Source organism: Tasmannia lanceolata, unplaced genomic scaffold, assembly GCF_043159265.1.
Source record: "Tasmannia lanceolata isolate RefF3 unplaced genomic scaffold, GAP_Taslan_0.1 ptg000037l, whole genome shotgun sequence".
Classification (NCBI taxonomy): Eukaryota; Viridiplantae; Streptophyta; class Magnoliopsida; order Canellales; family Winteraceae; genus Tasmannia; species Tasmannia lanceolata.
The window spans coordinates 48,939,978-48,960,945 of record NW_027518714.1 but is presented as its reverse complement, the minus strand read 5'-3'; the positions used below and the strand labels follow the sequence as shown (position 1 = coordinate 48,960,945).

Below are 20,968 nucleotides of genomic sequence, written 5' to 3'. Positions count from 1 at the left end.
AAGCTCTCTCTCTCTCTCTTCCTCTTTCTAAAATTAGAGTTTTCCCTTAATTTTTGTTCCTCATTAGTTTATAGGACAACCACTTTTTAAAAATTTTGCTTTGATTTTGGTTGCAAAAGGGTGGTCTAAATAGAAAAAATTAACATAATTTTATCCCCTTCTATTACCCTAAGACACCCCTCCTATGTGTTTTATATTTGATTTTGCTGAAAATGGGTAGTCTCGGGAAGAAATTAGGTCAAAAATTAGAGTGGGATAATTCACCTCCCTTCTATTTTTGCACCTCGCTTCTTACTCTGCTCGTTTGCTAGGCAAACCTGATCAAAGTTCGAGGAAATTTTGCAGGGACCTTGGTGGGATCCTAACTTAGCTTAAGGTGTAATTTGGGGTCCTAACGCACTGATTTGATGGGATTTTATTCAAACGAGGGGGTTGAGGGAGGTGTCTACAGATAACGATAAGCGGAAATCAAAGAACACGCTTGCGCCTCCTTCTTGACTCCACGAGGTTCACAATCTAAAAATGTTAAACCACAGTTAGCCGAAGCCCAATACATAATAACGCACTACAAAAGTGGGGTCATGCATGCTACAAAAGAAAGTTTCATAACTGAATAAAAGGATATAAGCCACAAGTGAAGTGCTTAACACAAGTTCAATAAAGAGGGGGAAAAGGTTCATAAGGGTATAAGTCAAGTGTCACAACAAAGGTCACAATATCCGAAGAATCAATGAGGGTAATCAATATGGATATGATACCACCTGAAATACAAGTGTGGCAACCCGAGAGGGGGGTGAATTGGTCAATTAAAAATTTTGGCTTAATTAGATGTGATTAAAATCAATTTGCCAATTTTAAGCTAAGTATATCTATCCCTTATTAATTAAGCAAGACAAAGAAATTAAGGTTTAGATATTAGCAATCATTTATATTTTCTAACCCTAGATTAAAGATAAATACAAAGCGAAAGAATTTACCAATCACCAAAGAGAAGAAGGCAAACAAAAGAAGAGACACCAAGATTTATAGCGGTCCGGTCTATCAACAAGACCTACTCCACTCTTCCAAGTTTTGCTCCTTGGGTACTCCACTAATGTTGAAAGCTTTACATACGCTTCTCCACCTCCGAGGGGACAAACTCTCTAGCTCCGGATTCTCCTTTGTTATCAGACCGAATCGAAGACCCTCAATACAATCAAGCTTCTCCTTAAGGCCGAAGCGACAACCCCTCTCAAAACTCCACGATTCACCTTTCTTAACGGGCCGAATTAGAGACCCTCAATACAAATGAAGAACAAAAAGAAAAACTCTCAAAGCCTCTTAATAGGAGGATGACAAAGATGATAACTCTCAAATTCTCTCCAAAAGATAGCAAAGATAAAGCCTATAGAGGTCCTCTTGTTGAATGGAAATACACAAATCAAAACATTGAAGAGGATAACTAAAAACCTTTAGATTTGAAAGTTTAGGCTTAAGAGATTTGAAAATGAAATGCCAAAAGGTTATTTAGTTGGTCATGGATAGGATATAAATAGCCCATACAAAGATATGACCGTTTGGGGGTAAAACCGTAATAAACTAGCTAAAAGAAAACTAGTCGTTTGAGCCCTAACGGATACTTTTCGATGCCGGAGCGGTCGACCGAGGTGTCACGGTCGCCCGCCCTATCGGGCGCTCTCTTTTTATTTTGAAATTTCTTACTGCAACGGTTGACCGACCATATCGCGGTCACCCGTCGAGAGCAACCTGGACTTTTTTATTTTTATCCAGATCCCTATCCGCTATCTCCTAGCCCTATGGTGGTCAACCGGCCCAACCATGCTGGATTCCAGAAACACATCCACAGTCGCCCGGGAGGCTCCGGTCGACCGGCCCACTAAGTTTTGATAGGTGCCAGATTTCCAGCCACCTTACCAGGGTCGCCCGGGGTACCCTGGTCAACCGACCCTGTTTGAAAATTTAGTTTTAAATATTTAAATTCTAGGGACTTGGGCTATGGCTTTGGGCTTTTGTCCAACGTTTTCAAATACATTTTGGGGAGTGTCGATGGTTTATAAAGATATCAAATTTGTTTTAAGAAAACCTTTGAAAGTGCAAATACATTTAAGCAAGAGGACTCCAATACAATCTAAAAGATTAAAACCTTGAGTCTTCTTGATGTCGTGGCTCCTTAGCACTTTCTTGGACATCTTTCACTTGTGAGTGAACCCTTCAACTTTCTTCGGGTCATGTGACTTCCTCCATTCTTTGAACATCTTCAATGATCCATGAGGTGGTCACCATGCTGGTTTATCTCTAAGCTTCTTCTGGCACTTGCTAGGCATGCTTGAGGGATCTTTGGCTTGAGCTCTTTAACTTGAACATCTTCCACGGATGATGTCTCCAATGTATGTGCAAGCTCTTTGGTCCATTGTGCATGTTGATCCTCAAGTCATGTGTTGTTTTGAGTTGTGTAATGGCGATATGACATCTCAAGTTCCTGTCTAAGACACAACACTCAAAGACAACACATTAGTCCATAAAGAGTAATCAATTTAGGTTTGCTAGAATCAAAACAACAAGGAAAAGGTGAATGTATGAACCCTTGGGCTTACATTCTCTCCCTTTTTATGATGGCAAACCAAATTGATTAGGGAGGTAGAAGATATCAAAACAGTGGACAAATAAGCATGAAATGATATAACCATAGAGCATAGCTCCCCCTCACTATATGCACAAGTGTAATATAACAATATAAAGATAATACATATATAGATTATGGACTCCCTAATCAATTCACAAAATTCTCCCCCTTTTGGCAACAAAAAGAAAGGGTTTTAACAGTGAAAGTTCAAACTATAGTGCCATAATGACTCCCCCTATCTACTTATCATGGATATGAAATGATAAAAGTGAGATATGCATGATACGACCAATCAAACATAGACATATGAAATGATAGTGTGAAACACTTCTATGTTTGGGAATGGGCATAGGTAAATGGTGTTAAAATACTTTAAGTTACTTCTATGGCCCATGAATCTAATGATGATATAACATTTAAGCTCATATAATGCTTATCAAAGAGATTTTTAAAGAAATAGTGAGTACAGTGCATGATAAGCAGTTTTTTTATAATTAATTTTAGTCTAATAGATTTACATTTTAAGCATAATAAATGGGGCAATGGACATTGTGAGCACATCACTATGGTCCATATAAACATGTGAATGAGACAATTAGGCTCTCCCCCTAAGTATTTGTCATTGGCATTTGGTAAAACCTATAAGGTAATGCATGACAATACAAAATGGCTAAAGATGAGACAATACGAGCATAGGCAATGGATCTTATCATGTAGAGTGATGTACTTAGCTTCAAAAGTACATGATAAGAGACTACTTCATAGGCAATGAGATGATCAACTCAGGCACTAACCTATGAGGAAGAGTTCTAGAGAGTTTTCAAACTCTAGAACAATATACTTATCATTGAAAATGATGATACCATATGAGTTCATCCAAGATAAGTCTTAAGCCTAAGATGAAGAGACACTGAGGCTCAGGCTAAGGGTACTTGTCATAGATGAGAAATGATCTCAAAGTGAAAATATAAGACAAGCCCTAACTACAACACAAATGGAGCAATGAGGCTCCAAATAAGTGTACTTATCATATGCAATATAGTATATATATCAAGCAACATATTATAAGATAGAAATGACAGATATTACATATGTAGCTCCCCCTTTGTATGTGACTCATACAGTGTATGAATCCAAAGGGTTGTCCAATACATAGTCAGCAAGGGTTGGAGAGGTAAATAATTAAAAAACAACCTTTGGGCTACAATTACATGCTTGCTAAGGACACTCAATTGATATCAAATGAGACGGTGATGCATCCTAGCAACACATGCTCCCCCTAACTATGTGCATATAATGTGTATATATATAATTCAAGGCACATATGACTTATCATGGTGAAGATGTTGGCAAGAAGCCAAAGAGATTAGATGTCTTAATTAAAGTGAAGGTACAGTTTCCCTCTTAACTAGTAAGAAGGCTAAAAAGTACTAATTGAGTAGCTTTTAACTTTAAGGTTTAACATCTTACCAAGTAGCTAATACAACACAAGGAGGATATACATATATAGAGTGATATACTTTTTTATCAAATAAACAACACGCCTAGGAGAATGAATTCAACCATCCAAGCAAACAACCCTAGGGCAAGCAACTTTATTATAGTGTGAGGACAAATAGTTCTTTTAAGATTTTCTTGCAAAAGCAAACTAGTTTTCAACTTAAGAGAATGTTCATTTTCATGTTCATGTTCCCTATTTGCTTGTTAGATGTGTTTTGATGAATTAAGTTTAATTCAATGATTAAGTGTGATTTTCAAAACATATTTCACTTCAATTTTTCTCTTTGAAAGCCAATTTTATATATATCTCAATTTTGAGTACACTTTTGGCTTATAAAGCATAATCTCATGATTTTAAAGACGTTCACAATTTGCAATGAACTCATGAGATACAAGTTTGAGTTCAGTCAATAAAAGGGTTAAAGCATGCAAGACCCAAAATATAGATCTGAGATTCTATCCAGAAGATCATATATTCAAAGAAGTTGGGTAACTTATGATCAAAGAATGTGATATCAAATGGTAAAGCACAACACTAAGGTAGTACAAAATTACGTACCTCAATACCAAACTACTTCCTTTAATCCCTTCCTTGAAGGTCAAGTACCAAGTACCAATAATTCATTTACATCACATAAGGGCCTAAACGGTTAAGGCGAAACGAATAGACTGAATTGGAAATCTCAAAATAAATTCGTAATTTATTGGTCGTTCGGACGCCCAAACCTAACCCTTCAGACGTCCGGACCCCTTTCTGGACACCTCCTTCGGGCGTCTCAGAAAAATTTGGGAAAAAAAATCAACTCTCGGGTTCCAAAATCCTGTGTATTCGAGTATCCGGATCGGTCGTCCGAACACCACCTTCGAGCGCCCGAGAACCCAATTTCGAGTGTCTGAATGTCGGGGCTAGGTTTTCTTCCGGGTTGCGGGATTTTTCAGTTTTTTACACGATTTCACACAACTTTGATATATCATATCTTTTTCATCCGAACTTCGATTTGCGCGTGGTCAGATCCATTAGAATCGGGTCGACAAGAAGGATCTAATAAATCTGATTTCGCTCTCCGAATCACTACGATTCATTATTAGAAAATAAATCTAACTTTAGGTCAAAATCCTCCAATATTGGGGTTTCTATGGACAAAAATCAATTGATCTTGAGTTCTTTGGAGATACAACACGAAACGGATCCCAAGAAATCCAAGATCTAACATGGACTTTGCTATAGATTGAAATCAAGGCTCTAATCACATCTCTTTTCATATCAAATCTTTAGTTTAGGATTCTTTCTATTCATCTAACCAATAAATATCATAAGTCTTACCTCGATTTGCGCTTTCTTCTTCCAAATCGCATTTTCCTCTCTTTCTCCAGTAGATCTTTTCTTAGGGCTGCAAAGATGGTTTAAGGTTTCTTAATCTCTCTTAAAGATGTATTTATAAACTTTTCTAAAGAAGCCATAATCTAACTCTAACTCTTACTGACAAAATTGCCCCTCATTAATAGAGGAGAACGAATTTATAAAGGGGCAATTTTGGGTATTTACAATTAAACCCAAATTTTCTGTAGTCGACTAGTAGAAGAGAGAAGAAAACTATAATCGGTGATCTTCCTGTAGCTTTGGGTGACCATGCAATTTTAGCTAATTTTAACCGAAATATAGGTTTGGTAGGCTTTATAAAAAACGAACATATTGAAAAACTTAAAATTTTCAAATAATACTTCAATATTCTTCACAATACCTATACATCTTTTCGTTTTGAATCTTAGATTTTGACTACAAATTGTGAATCCAACACCGATTATTGATTATTGGATTACTGTTTAAGTCCAATAATCATTTTGGACTTGCAATTGGTTGTCAAAATCTAATCTAAAACGACCAGTGCCTTACCTTTTCCATTCAATTGCTTTTGAATAGAAGCTTCAAATGCTCTCACAAAAAGGGACAATTGTAATCACATCTAATATTCTAACGGTGGGGCCATACAAAGCTCTACAATTTCGTAAACGCATTGCAACCTCTAGCAAATAGGGGCAACTGTACACATCCTTATTTTCAAATTTAAACAACCAATTTTATTTTATAGAATAAAAGAGTTAAGGGAAAATTATTAAAAAAATGCAAACTTTTGCTGAAATTGTGAATCAAGGGTAGAGTTTTTAAAATCATGAAAGAGGGGTTGTCAGGTACTTTTTAAGCTCCCTTAGGACAAGAATACCCTTCTTGCTTTCCCTCCACCTTTTAGTGCTCTAATCCCAATGCCCTTTCACCTCCAACCTTTTTTAATAATCTTCCCATAAATAAATAATAAAAGGGAGGTCGGTTATCGACTTGGAGTCACGTGCGCGCGTCACCATGACACGCTAGTCATGGTGATGCTTTTTGTATTTTGTCCTTTTCTCGAGTTCTTTTTAAGCATAAATTTGGGCCCTTAAATCTAATATTCAAAAAACGTTTTCAAATGTACCCTACCTTTTCTCGGCGTTCTGGACGTAACGGTACTAGTTTCGTAACAATATGAGACATGTAGGTTGCTTTTCTGCTAATCTCTGCTTTTCTTGGGCACTAAATATTCCAACTTTTCTTGGGTTTAGGATCATAAACAGAAAAAATTCTAAACTGTACCCTAAAGTTTTTCGGCATTTCGGACACAGTGGTATAATTTTTAGAACAATCCGAGATCAGTAGGTTATTATTCTCTATGTTTCCACTATTAAAGGGCTTAGGATTTTGTCATTAGGGTTTGGGAAACACTCCTAAACTTTGATGGAATATTACGAGTACCCTAAGGTACTATGTGTATCAGTTTCGGTCAGATTGGATTAATGGACCCACTATCGGTAGCACCTTTTAAATCTTAGAACCACTATCTTGGAAACAGAACCACTATTTCTCACTTAGGAACCATTCTTTTCATACTGAAACCATTCTTTTGATATTGGAACCACTCTTTTCATAATGAAAAGGCCGCTCTTTTCATACTAGAACTACTCTTTTGATATTGAAACCACTCTTTTCATAATGGAACTACATTTTTTATATTGGAACCACTCTTTTCATTATGGAACCATTCTTTTCATACTGGAACCACTTCGTTCGGGAGTCCGAATGACCTTTCGGACTTCCGATAGGAGTCCAGTAGTTTGTGATGGAAATGGTACCCAATCGGGAGTCCGACAGAAATAATTGGCAGTCCGAGTCGGACTCCCGATTGGGTACCAGTTCCATCACAAACTACTGGACTTTTATCAGAAGTCCGAAAGGTCATTCGGACTCCCGAACGAAATGGTTTCAGTATTAAAAGAGTGGTTCCAATATTAAAAGAGAAGTTCCAATATGAAAATAGTGGTTCCTATGTGACAAATAGTAGTTCCAATATCAAAAGAGTGGTTCCATAATCAAAAGTGTGGTTCCAGTATGAAAAGAGTGTCAAAATCAAAATTGATGTTCAAAAACATGTACACCTCCGGCCAAATAGTGGCTACAAGGTCTAAATTCTACCAATATAAGTATCATGTGCAGCAACAAGGGTCCCCAAAACAATGCAAGTTTGTCCAAGGATGCAAGGTCAACATTTTAAGTGTTTCCATGTGTGGTTCCAACGTAAAAATAGTCGTTCCAAGTGTTTACTTACTGATTATGAGTGTTTAAACCACTAATGATACACTCATTATCACTTTTACAACCAATGAAATACTATTACAATATATGAACCACTATTTACACTCTTAGAACTATAATTTACACTCTTTAAGCCACTATTTAATCAATCAAAACCGTTAAATTGTGGTTCCGAGGTTTACATAATGGTTCTAAGTGTATACATACTGATTATGAGTGCCTAAACCACTATTAATACATTCATGATCACCTTTACAACCAATGAAATACTTTTACAGTGTATGAACCCCAATTTACACTCTTGGGACCATAATTTACACCCTTGGAACCACTATTTAATCAATCGGAACCACTATTTAATCAATCGAAACCACTAAATTGTGGTTCCGAGGTCTACATAATGGTTCCGATTGTATACATACTGATTATGAGTACCTAAACCACTATTAATACACTCATGATAACTTTTGCAACCAATGAAATACTATTTTAATGTATGAATCCATATTTTTACACTTGGAACCATAACTTACACTCTTGGAACCACTATTTAATCAATCAAAACCATTAAATCGTGGGTCCGATGTCTACATAATTGTTCCGATTGTATACATACTGATTTTGAGTACCTAAACCACTATTAATACACTTATGATCACTTTTGGAACCACTGAAATACTATTACAATGTATGAACCCCTATTTACACTCTTGGAACCATAATTTACACTCTTGGAACCACTATTTAATTAATTGAAACCACTTAATTGTGGTTCCGAGGTCTACATAATGGTTCCGATTGTATACATACTGATTATGAGTACATAAACCACTTTTAATACACTCATGATCACTTTTACAACCAGTGAAATACTATTACAATGAATGAACCCCTATTTAAACTCTTGGAACCATAATTTACACTCTTGGAACCACTATTTAATCAATTGAAACCACTAAATTATGGTTCCGAGGTCTATATATTGGTTCCAACTGTATACATGGGTTGTTTTGAATGTTTAAACCTATCTTTGATAATGTTTACAACTATTGAACCAGTGAACCATTGAGAGAGAGAGAGGTCAAAACATACATGTACCCAAACAAAGACATCACTGTAAAGAGGATGAAAATAAACCAAATCACAAAAAACAGAAAAACATGAAAAAGAACATGTAAAACCTAAGTAAGTGGAGGAGAATGGACCAACCGAAGCATATGTTTATCACCCGAAGCAAACTAAAGAGAACTAATGGAGGTTTTTTTTTCAAATGGCAATGGCAATGGACTTTCTAACATATGGCAATGGCAAGCTTCAATGGAGTTTCTCACATTTGGATGGCTTGGGGAAGAAGAAGGTAAAAGGTGAAAAGAGGGTAGGTGAAAAGTGCATGAGGATTAGAGCTAAAAGGTTGAGGGAAAAGCAAGGAGGGTATTCTTGTCCTAAAGCACTCTAAAAGTAACTGACTGCCCCTCTAATATGATTTTAACAACTCTACCCTTGATTCACAATTTCAGCAAATGTTTGCATTTTTTTAATAATTTTCCCAAGAATTAAATTAAGGTCTCTTCTAGTCGTGGATCCGCCTTACAAGGCTCATTTCAATTACAAGCAGATAAATCAAATGTCGACAAAGCTGCAAACATTTTAAGAAGGAAGTGCACAGCCACCCATAAAAATCAAAGAAATCAACAACACAATCCACATGAAATATTCAACTTCTTGCTGATCCAACGGTACAGATGAATTTGGCTCAAATACAACACCTTAGGAAAAGTCCCAAAATTTTCAATTGAGCAACGAAAGATATTAATCAATAAATTCAATTAACTTGGGACACCCTTCCCTATAAAGTGAAACCTTCAATTGCTAAATAAAAATAAATTTTCAGAAAATTTGAACTTTAAACTTAGGTTTTCAATATGCACGATTAAAGCTTTTAAAAATAAAAATATCTTTATAAAAAGTAATTTTTTTTTAAAAAAGAAGAAATTTCAGCTTTTGGTGACTTCAACTCTTAAATTTGTGAGATCAATCAGGACCATTGATCAATGTTGATCCAATGGTCTAGATTGAGCATTGTAAAATGATTGTTTTGTGATGATTTCAATCAAACTAGGAGTGACAACGAAAAATTTCCAAGAATACCATTCAAAACACAGGTTTTGTCTATAAATAGGGTCTCATCCCCGCTTAGTTAAGATACCCCACCTGGTAAAATGCTTCAAAAGTCCTAACGAAATCTATAATTTAGTTTTTATTCACTTAGCATTAAAAGAGACTTCGTGGATCAACAGGCTGAGATCATCTGATCAACTTTCAATTCACGAGATAGAACAATATTACTGATCACTTCCGCAAGATACACGTGGAAGCCAAAAAAAAGTGATAGTTAGGAAATATTCATCATTTAGCGAGATAATAAATGTACCTCGTTATACGAGGGACGCTCCGCCTTAGTTATCTGTTTCAGAAATAAAGACAATGGTGGTTATTAATTAAAGGAAAACACTTTCAAAAATAAAGACAGGAGTGGAATTGACCTACTAGTTGATCCTTTCCATGGTGTTTATTTTGCATTTAATGATGATCGTGCTCACTTCCTTGTCTTCTTGTGCATGCCACATCGAAATCTCATCTTTCTAGCAGCTCTCATTATTAAAATGTTCTTCTCCTACAGTTAAATTTTCAAATAAATGTCATTTTAACTAACGTTAATACTTCGTGGTCCCCTGCCATAAATGTTGACTAAGGTCTCTTTCTGGCCGTTCCGACATCGGGAAAAGTCCGGTGGGTAAGCTAAAAGCTAGTTTTACTACTGTTGAAAATTAATCTAATGATATACGGTTAATTTAAATCTATTTTATGGCGGCAAGTGGACAATCTTTTGCCACTTTGGCGCTTTGTCATAGTGTCAAGGAAAAGCTTGGCCGGTAAAAAGTGATCTGTCTGCTATTAGAAAACCTATTTAATATATGTTAGAAGATCCATTACGATGTGACCATTGGATTATTGGGTAGTATATTAGGTAATTATTTAGATTTGGCAACTTGATTGATTAGGAATGACTCTTGCCATTGGCGCTTTGTCATAGTGTCAAGGGAAAGCCTGGCGGGTAAAAAGTGATCTGTCGGCTATTAGAAAACCTATTTAATATATGTTAGAAGATCCATTAAGATATGACCATTGGATTGTTAGGTAGTATATTAGGTAATTATTTAGATTTGGCAACTTGATTGATTAGAAATGCCTCTTCATAGTTCTTATCCATATTACCTACCATATTTATCTCTCGAGTGCTTTATATAAGCACTCCTTATTGTCAGTGAATATCAGCAAAGATTACTGTAAATCTTCTTCCATTACCCTACACATATCATAGGAGGGGTGTGCCTAGTGAAAGTTGGGCTTACTTTTTCCTTTTTTTTCGATGGAGGGGAGATGCAATGAGAGAGCAACAACTGGTTTGGGGCTTTGATGATTAGCTTGGAAACATGTCTAGCAGATTATTCATATTTCAAACCTTGCTTGAAGGTACAGAAGGAAAGCGTGTAACGAATAAAGAGGCAAAATATTGGATTCCAACGTGCAAGAAAGGAGGAAATCAAAGGAGCAAGTGGAACCAGGTACATAGTTTTTGCTTGGGTTATTTTACTTCCAACCTACTTCTATTTTTACATGAGATGTCTCAGAGAATGATTACCATTCAGGAGAGATTCATGAAGATTGATAAATCCTTAAGCGATTTCTATGTTGCTTCCGTAATTGCCATATGGGTCAATGGAAATAAAACCCTTGCTCAACTTGTTTACAACGATAAGAAAGCTATTGCCCTGGAGACTGATTCTGATTGCTTTGAGGAACAATTGTGGAGAAATTGTTGCTGTGGACATGCGGAAGAACTGAATCAAGCATATCCAAATTCAAGCATAAAAAGATGTGTCTGTTCCACGAGGTAAATAGGTTGTGCCCCCAAAATCATTTCCATAGGATGATATGTAAACTTGAAAATTTTCTATAATAAATCTCTAATGAGATATGATGGGTGCATTAGGTTCTTCCCTTCTTCTCAACAAACCCTAATGGCGGATATCAACGCTGCAATCGCCGCTTCCGAGTACTGCCACGCTACCACCATCCTCCACGCTCCGGCTGCCGTCCGGTGATACAACGGCCGGATCGACGAAGTATCCAGCCGGTTTGGACGCGCGGCTTTCGAATTAGAGAAATTGGAAGAGGAGCTCCAGTCTCTCCAAATCTCACTCTCCCACTCTTTCACAGGTACATACTGCAATTCAAGAAAGGGAAAACTCATCTCTTGATTGCTTGTTAGAATTCAACAGTTTTTCCCCCTTTTCTTTCTGGCAGAGAGAAGATTCTCACTACATTTATTTGATTTTTTATTTTTCTCGAAAATCAAATCACAGTATTTCTTTACCTTCAAGATTCTGCGTGAGGGAGAAGCTTCTTCTCACATCATTTCTTTTTGTTTTTATATTTTCCAAAATCAAACCATTCTATTATTTCTCTTTCAATGGAGATTTGATTGCTTTGTTTGGGAACTGTAAATTGTAGTTCCCTGTTCATTGTAATTTTCTTTGCTGTTTCGGGGATGTTTTCTAACAGAAGGATTGGTTTTGTTGAATCCTTTGGCTATTCTTTAGGGTCTGCCCAAAGGATTACGCAGTTTCAGCTAGAGAAGAAACAGTTTGGTAAAAAAGAGAAGAGCTTTATGCTCTTTGGATGCGATTTGTTGAGAGAATCCAAATTGGTGGATGAAATGTTGGATGCGAATTTGTGAATAACATTGGTGAGAAAGAAATTAGTAATAGTGAAGGTAGAAATCTTGGCTTTGATAGTGTTGGGAATATTGGGAAGAACACTTCTGGACGAAAGATCAAAACATCAACAATAGCAGCAATGTTGAGCATCATCTTGCAAGAAACGTATCAGTTGTTCAGCAGAGCAAAGGGATCAGTACGCAATGCAGAATCAAAATGGGAAGAGAAACCTAGAAATGATATCAGGGTGGATGTTCCAAAATTAGGAACTCAAAATGTTGTTGTACCAAATAACCATAGGGAACTTTGTTGGACTCTGGATGGATTGTTGTCAATCAAGCTCCCTGCAGCCGATTAAGCTAATGGATTTTTCTCCGGCAACGAGCTACAATGAATCTGCTAACTCCAAGATTGTTTTGTACCTCGTGTTGGAAATTAATCTTGACCACTAGATCATGATCATCTATCCACTTGATTTCTTGGCTTGGAAGATTCTTGACCACATTGGAAATCTCCTTTGTGGCATTTAATGGCCTAGGGACTATGTTTTGTGTTTTGGAATTGTGCTAGTTATTTACTTTTCATGTGATAGTGTGTTAGTGGTACTTAGGGAAGCTAAGATTAGTTAAGACTTATTAAATTCGGATTTGGAATGTAGGTTATGTTTTAGACTATGTATCTTCTTCATTTGTAAGTTCTTTAAGTGAAATTGGAAGGGTTTTGAGTAGTACAACAACTTGGGTTATTTTCTTTGTGCTTTTGATATCAAGAGAACAATCTTCTTCTCTTGAAACTCATCTTCTCCCTCCAACCTCGTTGGTTTTATTCCAACAAAGTGGTATCAGAGCATAGGTTGAAGGTTGATCATGGCTTCCAATATGTTGCAACCTCAACTTCCTCGATTCAATGGCAAGAACTACAACCAATGGAGTATCCAAATGAAGGTTTTGTATGGATCTCAAGATCTATGGGATATTGTTGAGACCAGCGTTGAAGAACTGAAGGATCAAACGGCTCTCACTCCACAACAACTCAATGAGTTGAGGGACAATAGAAAGAAAGACAAGAAGGCTTTGTTCTTTACCTATCAAGCGGTAGATGAAGTCATCTTTGAACGAATTTCATCGGTGACTACGGCAAAAGAAGGATGGGATACACTCTATACATCGTACAAAGGAGAAGACAAAGTAAAGTTGGTAAGATTACAAACCCTTAGATGTGAGTTTGATGCATTAAGGATGAAAGATTCAGAATCGGTTGAAGATTTTTTCAATCGTGTTATTTCTCTTGTGAATCAATTGAGAGTAAACGGTGAAGATATTCAAGATCAAAGGATAGTAGAGAAAATCCTTAGAAGTTTGACTCAAAAATTTGAGTATATTGTTGTTGCAATTGAAGAATCAAAGGATCTTGCTTCTTTATCCATAGAAAGTTTGTTGGGATCACTCCAATCCCATGAACTACGAATGAAGCAATTTGATTCTTCTCCTCTAGAACAAGTTTTTCAAACTCAAGTCTCTTTTAGGGGAGGCTCTAGAGGAAGAGGAAGAGGAAGAGGAAGAATTTTCTTTTCGTGGAAGGGGGAGAAATGGTGGAGAAAGAAATCAAGAATATGAAAAAGATGAAGGTGGTTCTTCTACAAGAGGAAGAGGGAGAGGAAGACCTCTATCCCAAATTCAATGCTATCATTGTCAAAAGTTTGGTCATACAATGAAGTATTGTAGAAAGAAGATTGCGGAAGAAAGCAAGAAAGACTCCACCTTCATGCATGAGAAAGAAGAAAGTAAAGAAGAAGACACACTTTTTCTTGCTTGTAATGTGCAAGAAGTGGCTCTTGAAGAGACGTGGTATATTGATAGTGGTTGTAGTAACCACATGACCGGCAACAAAGGTGTATTTGTAAAGTTGGATGAATCTCTCCAAAGTGAAGTTCGAACGGGTGATGACAAGAGGCTTTCCGTAAGGGGAAGTGGTGATATTCTTGTTCAAACAAAGAAAGGCGTCAAGCGCATCTCCAATGTTTTTTATGTTCCCGGTCTAAAGCACAATCTCTTTAGTGTTGGGCAACTTCTAATGAAAGGGCACGATGTTCATTTCAAGGAAGATGTATGTGAAATCAAAGACAAGAATCATATTCTCATAGCCAAGGTGAGAATGACTCAAAACAAGATGTTTCCTCTAAAGTTTCAAAGTGAAGCTTTTCCTTGCTTCAACACTATTGTCAAAGATATGTCATGGCTATGGCATCTTTGCTATGGGCACTTGAGCTTTAGCACTTTATCTCTCATGAACAAGAAGCATATGGTGAGAGGCATGCCGAATATCGACCGCCAAGATCAAGTGTGTGAAGGATGTGCACTTGGAAAGCATCAAAGAAACTCTTTTCCCAGTGGAAAGGCATGGAGGGCATCAAATCCTCTTGAGCTAGTGCATTCGGATTTATGCGGGCCTATGCAAACAACATCAATTGGAAGTAATCGATATTTTCTCACCTTCATTGATGATTATAGTAGAAAGACATGGCTTTATTTTCTTAAAGAAAAATCGGAAGTCTTTGGATGCTTTAAAACTTTCAAGAGCTTGGTTGAAAAGCAAAGTGGTTTCATGTTGAAAACTTTGCGTTCCGATAGAGGTGGTGAATATGTTTCTCATGACTTTGAGAATTTCTTGAAAGAGAATGGGATTCGGCATCAACTTACCACTCGGTACACACCTCAACAAAACGGGGTTGCCGAAAGGAAGAATCAGACGATTATGGAATTGGCTAGAAGTATGTTGAAAGCTAAAGGGATGCCTAATATGTTTTGGGTGGAAGCCGTTGCATGTGCTATTTATCTCTTGAATCGGGCATCATCAAAAAGTGTTCAAGGTATGACTCCTCAAGAAGCTTGGAGTGGTCATAAGCCTTGTGTTTCTCACTTGAGAATTTTTGGTAGTATTGCCTACTCTCATTTGCCGGAAGAAACAAGAAGAAAGTTGGATGATAAATCTGAAATATGTATCCTTGTTGGATATAGTGAAAATTCAAAAGCGTACAAGTTGTTTAATCCCATGACTAAGAAGATTGTCATAAGTAGGGATGTGAAGTTCAATGAAGAAGAATGTTGGAATTGGAATCAAAGTGAGAAGAAGAAAGAAATTTTGGTAGATATGGATGAAAGCAAAGATACTCATGATGGTGGAATTGAAGAAAATGAAGAGGATGTGGCTCCTACTATCACTCCATATTCTTCTCCATCTTCTTCGGCTCCATCATCTTCATCGTCTTCAACAAGCCCTGACTCTCCTCCAAGGAAGACGAAAAGCATAAGAGAAATTTATGAAAAGTCTAGAAGAATTACCGATGAAGAGTTGGCAAATTTTGCTTTGTTTGCCGATGCCGATCCGATTAGTTTTGAGGAAGCATGTCAAGAAGAAAAGTGGAAGCAAGCAATGAATCAAGAAATGTGTTCAATCCAAAGGAACAATACTTGGGAGCTAACGGAGCTTCCAAATGGGCAAAAGACTATCGGTGTGAAGTGGGTTTACAAGACAAAGTTGAATGCAAGCGGTGAAGTTGAAAAGTATAAAGCTCGCTTAGTAGTAAAAGGCTACAAGCAAAGGTATGGCATTGATTACAAAGAAGTGTTTGCTCCCGTTGCTCGTCTTGAGACAATTCGTATGGTTCTAGCTTTGGCGGCACAAAATAGTTGGAAGGTTTATCAAATGGATGTCAAATCGGCATTCTTAAATGGGTTTCTTGAATAGGAGGTTTATGTTGATCAACCTCCCGGTTATGTGAAGAAAGGTGAAGAAAGCAAAGTGTGCCGATTGAAGAAGGCTTTATATGGCTTGAAACAAGCACCAAGGGCATGGTATAGTCGCATTGACGGATATTTCATGAAGAATGGTTTTAAAAGGTGTCCTTATGAACACACCTTCTACATCAAAGAGAACACTAAAGGTGAGCTTTTGATTGTTTGCTTATATGTTGATGATTTAATTTTTACCGGCAATAGTTCAAGTATGTGTGAAGAATTCAAAAGAAATATGATGCAAGAATTTGAGATGACCGACATGGGTCTTCTCCATTTCTTTCTTGGTATTGAGGTCAACCAAAGAGAGGATGGAATTTTTATTTCTCAAAAGAAGTATGCAAAGGATTTGCTAAAAAGGTTTAGAATGGAAGGTGCTACACATATTAGCACACCTATGGAAGTTGGTTTGAAACTATGCAAGAATGAGGATGAGAAAGGAGTTGATGCAACTCTTTATAGAAGTCTTGTCGGTAGTCTCATGTACTCGACGGCTACAAGACCGGATCTTATGTTTGCGGTGAGTATGTTTAGTAGATTTATGGAATCACCAAAAAGAAGTCATTGGGAAGCCGGTAAAAGAATCCTAAGGTATGTAAGTGGAACGGTTGATCATGGGATACGTTATGGAAGAGTTAAAGAATCAAGTTTGATTGGTTATTGTGATAGTGATTGGGGCAGAAGTGTTGATGATAGCAAGAGTACTTCCGGCTATGTTTTTAACATTGGTTCGGGTGCAATTTCTTGGGCATCAAAGAAGCAATCGGTTGTTGCTCTTTCTACGGCGGAAGCGGAGTACATTTCATTATCTTCAGCAAGTTGTCAATGTCTTTGGCTATGATGGATATTAGAAGAACTCAAACATCCTCAAGAATGTGGTACACATTTATTTTGTGATAATAGTTCGGCTATTTCACTCACAAAGAATCCAGTTTTTCATGGCAAAAGCAAGCACATAAGGATCAAGTATCATTTCATTCGAGACTTGGTAAATGGTGGAGTTGTCAACGTTCGTTTTTGCAAGACTCAAGATCAAGTTGCGGATATTTTTACAAAAGCTTTGAAGACCGATACATTCATCAAGATGAAGGCAAAACTCGGTATTGTAGTGGTCTAGCTTAAGGGGGGCTGTTGGAAATTAATCTTGACCACTAGATCATGATCATCTATCCACTTGATTTCTTGGCTTGGAAGATTCTTGACCACATTGGAAATCTCCTTTGTGGCATTTAATGGCCTAGGGACTATGTTTTGTGTTTTGGAATTGTGCTAGTTATTTACTTTTCATGTGATAGTGTGTTAGTGATACTTAGGGAAGCTAAGATTAGTTAAGACTTATTAAATTCGGATTTGGAATGTAGGTTATGTTTTAGACTATGTATCTTCTTCATTTGTAAGTTCTTTAAGTGAAATTGGAAGGGTTTTGAGTAGTACAACAACTTGGGTTATTTTCTTAGTGCTTTTGATATCAAGAGAACAATCTTCTTCTCTTGAAACTCATCTTCTCCCTCCAACCTCGTTGGTTTTATTCCAACACCTCGCTCTTCCTTGTTTCTCTGTATCGGAAATAAAGATCTTGGTGGATATTGATTAAAACGGAAATACTTTCAATATAGGATCTCACTTTGAAAATAAAGAAAGAGTGGATATTCATGCTCACTTGTCTTCTTGCACGTGTCTCAACATAGCAGCCCTCTTGATTAAAATAATCTTCTTATATAGTTAAATTTTCAAATAAATGTGTAGACACCCCCATTTTAATCGAACCCTAAATCATTTGATTTGAATAATTTTTCTTTAAAGAATGAAATTAGTGTCCCAAATTCCTTCCTAGAGTAGGTTAAGGTCCCAAGTAAGTGTCTGTAAAATTTTAGAAAAATCCGATGAAATTTGCCTATTAAGATGAGCTTGGTTCGTAGTATAGGTTAGTGTAGTGTAAATAGGGGGGTGAAATATCGAATATGGGTGTGCCAATATCAGTTCTTAGGGCAAGGTCATTATAAAGAAGATAAAATGCAGGTTTACCCATAGCCAAAAAATTCCTTGGTTCTCATCTGTTTGGTTCAGCGGCCATGTCCCAAAGTTCAGTTTTGTTACCTGGCAAGCCCTCCATCAAAGACTAAGCACAAGAGATCGGCTTATCTTCCTTGGAACCAGCAGAGACACTCGGTGCCCCCTCTGTCACTCTGAAAGGGAAACTACTGATCACCTCTTCTTCAACTGTTCTTTCTCATCCTGGGTGTGGAGAAATATCCTACGGCGTTTCTCCTACCGTCGTGCTCCTCATAGTCAGCTTAAAAATGAAGAATTGTGGATTCGAGAAACCTTTAAAGGGAAATCTCGAATGTCAATTGCCATCAGAATTGCGTTTGGGGCCACCATTTATCACATATGGAAAGAGAGGAACAGAAGAATCTTCGAAAACCAGAGCATCCACTAGCAAAATATCCTCTCGGAAATCCTTTCCTCTATAAAACTGAAAATCCTTTATCTGCGCCTTGAAGACCCCCCTAATGCAAGATCGATTAAATTTGCAGAGCTATTTGGATTTCCAATATTTACTAGATCTCCTCCTGTCCGCACATGTTCCTGGAAACCTCCTGATGGAGACATTCTCAAACTGAATACGGACGCTTCCTTAGCTGAAGATAAAGCCTCCATCGGAGGCATCATTCGCGACAAGGATCATATCATCAAGGGAGCTTTCTCCTTGGATTCTCCCCCTCATTCCATAAACGAATTGGAGATTGAATCCATATCGAAAGGAATCAAGTTGGCAATCAGCAAAGGAACGGATCGGCTATGGATCGAATCGGATTCTTTGCAGGCAGTGAGCATCATCAAAGGGGTGCTTAAATGCCCATGGCGGCAAATTGCAAAAGTTCACCAGACCCTCCGAGACCTCAACTCCCTGAACTACTGGCATATCTCTCATATCTGGAGGGAAGCCAATGGCGCTGCGGATTTCCTCTCTAAGACATCTTGCCCAATTAAGGGAGAATGTATCTCTGTTTTGGATCTCCCTCGGGAGCTGCTTCGTATTGTGGCTTCTGATTCTTCGGGAGTCCCCTATGTAAGGATGTAACCTTCTTTTTTATTAATAAATCCGGTGGGGGTCTTGCCTAACCCCAGCTTACCCATCAAAAAAAAAAAAATGCAGGTTATGAGGGTGTGCATATCAAATACCATCTTGCTAATATCTTTTATATAAGGAAAGCATAGGAAGAGTGAATCATCTAGTAAATGGGGTGTTAATATCAATACCAAATATAATTTGGGAACAAAGGAAAGTAAATGGTGTAATTACTAAAGCTAGAGTGTGCTGAAATCAGCACACCCTTCACTTATATAATCACATCCGGGCTAAGATTTTAGGGGAGGTTGTTTTTTTTGTCGTGGAAAAATCCAGAGCGTGAAAAAGAGAGTGGGTGCCATTATCCTTTAATATGTGTGATTAGATGGATGGCTAGGATTGATCAAGGATGAGGGAAATTGTGTAAGGTTGGCTGAAGTTGTGGAGATAGTAAATTCCCCCCTCCCTTTAAGGTAAACCAGTAGCAAAAGTGCAATTGAAGGGGTTGTCCACTTGTAAATCAAAGAATAATAATGAAGTTACACATTTGCACTAGATAAGGGGCTATACATAAGAAGGGTTGAATGCATCATTTCTCATCTTGATTTTCTTTTTTTTACCCGAGCCATTCCCTAGCAATAAAGAATGTCAAAATACATTATTAAATGGTGGGTTGTGCATGGAAGAAAAAGGAACAATACATTACTTGCCTTCAAGGGGGAGTGAATTACCAACAAGGTGGCTGAGTAGGGAACAAAAGGAAGAGAGCATTCATGTTTGTTAGAGGGATACATCTCAATCTATACAGCCCCTTTTGTGCAAAAGAATAGTTATAAATGCTAGTAGGGGCTGTCCATGAGTAAAGAAGGGGTAACCAAGTAAAGGAAAGAGAGTGAATATATATATATATAGAAAAGTGTAGCTACACATACGTGTAGCTAACTTAGCTACACCGACGGCTTCAAATACTATATATATATATATATATATATATATATATATATATATATATCACTATTTTTAAGGGTCTCTTTCTAACTTGGACCATCCCATGTATTACAAAAAGCGATTAGAAAATACATTAAAAGGGGCTGTCCTAGAAGAAATGGGGGTTAAATGCATTATTTCCATTCTTTCTTCATGCTCTTTCTTCTTACACGGACTCCTCCTTGGCTGTATAAAAGAGTAGGCATAAATATATTAAAGGGGGCTGTTCAGGGAATAAATGAGTGAATATATCACTTTATAGAGCTTTTTCACCTAAACAACTCCTAGCATTGGAAAAGAGGACAAAACACACTCAAGGGGCTGTCCAAAGGAGAAGTAGGGGGAAGCACACTCGCATTCTAAAAATGGCAACCGGACTAGGGTTTAGGGGGTATGCTTACTCATTAAGGCCGTGGGTTAGAGTACTGCTAGAAAAAAAGGAGAGTCAAAAAAAATGCAATGAAATTGTGGTACCCTGATCCCGCGAGAGGGGTGTGGGGCGCGAGCCGCCGCTCTCTCTCTCTTGGTCTCTCGTATCCACGCGATTGGCGTGTGCATTTTATTATTGATTTGAATTAATCTTTC

At 37.4% G+C, this 20,968-nt stretch overlaps 1 protein-coding gene across 1 annotated transcript; it reads left to right on the top strand.

The window, feature by feature from the left end:
* Window positions 1–11,100: 11,100 nt before the first annotated feature.
* LOC143862113 (uncharacterized) lies at window positions 11,101–12,949 on the top strand. Its single transcript, XM_077373106.1, has 4 exons — window positions 11,101–11,374; window positions 11,459–11,703; window positions 11,803–12,029; window positions 12,413–12,949. Exons 1-3 carry the CDS (start codon window positions 11,243–11,245, stop codon window positions 11,912–11,914), a joined length of 489 nt encoding a protein of 162 aa, XP_077229221.1. The 5' UTR covers window positions 11,101–11,242; the 3' UTR covers window positions 11,915–12,029; window positions 12,413–12,949.
* Window positions 12,950–20,968: the final 8,019 nt, after the last annotated feature.

Excerpts from the sequence above, each read along its gene's own strand:
- LOC143862113 (XM_077373106.1), top strand. The coding sequence starts at position 11,243 with ATGTCTAGCAGATTATTCATATTTCAAACCTTGCTTGAAGGTACAGAA. Across the intron at positions 11,375-11,458 it reads AAAGGAGCAAGTGGAACCAG|GAGAGATTCATGAAGATTGA; the intron begins GTACATAGTTTT and ends ATTACCATTCAG. Across the intron at positions 11,704-11,802 it reads AGATGTGTCTGTTCCACGAG|GTTCTTCCCTTCTTCTCAAC; the intron begins GTAAATAGGTTG and ends TGGGTGCATTAG.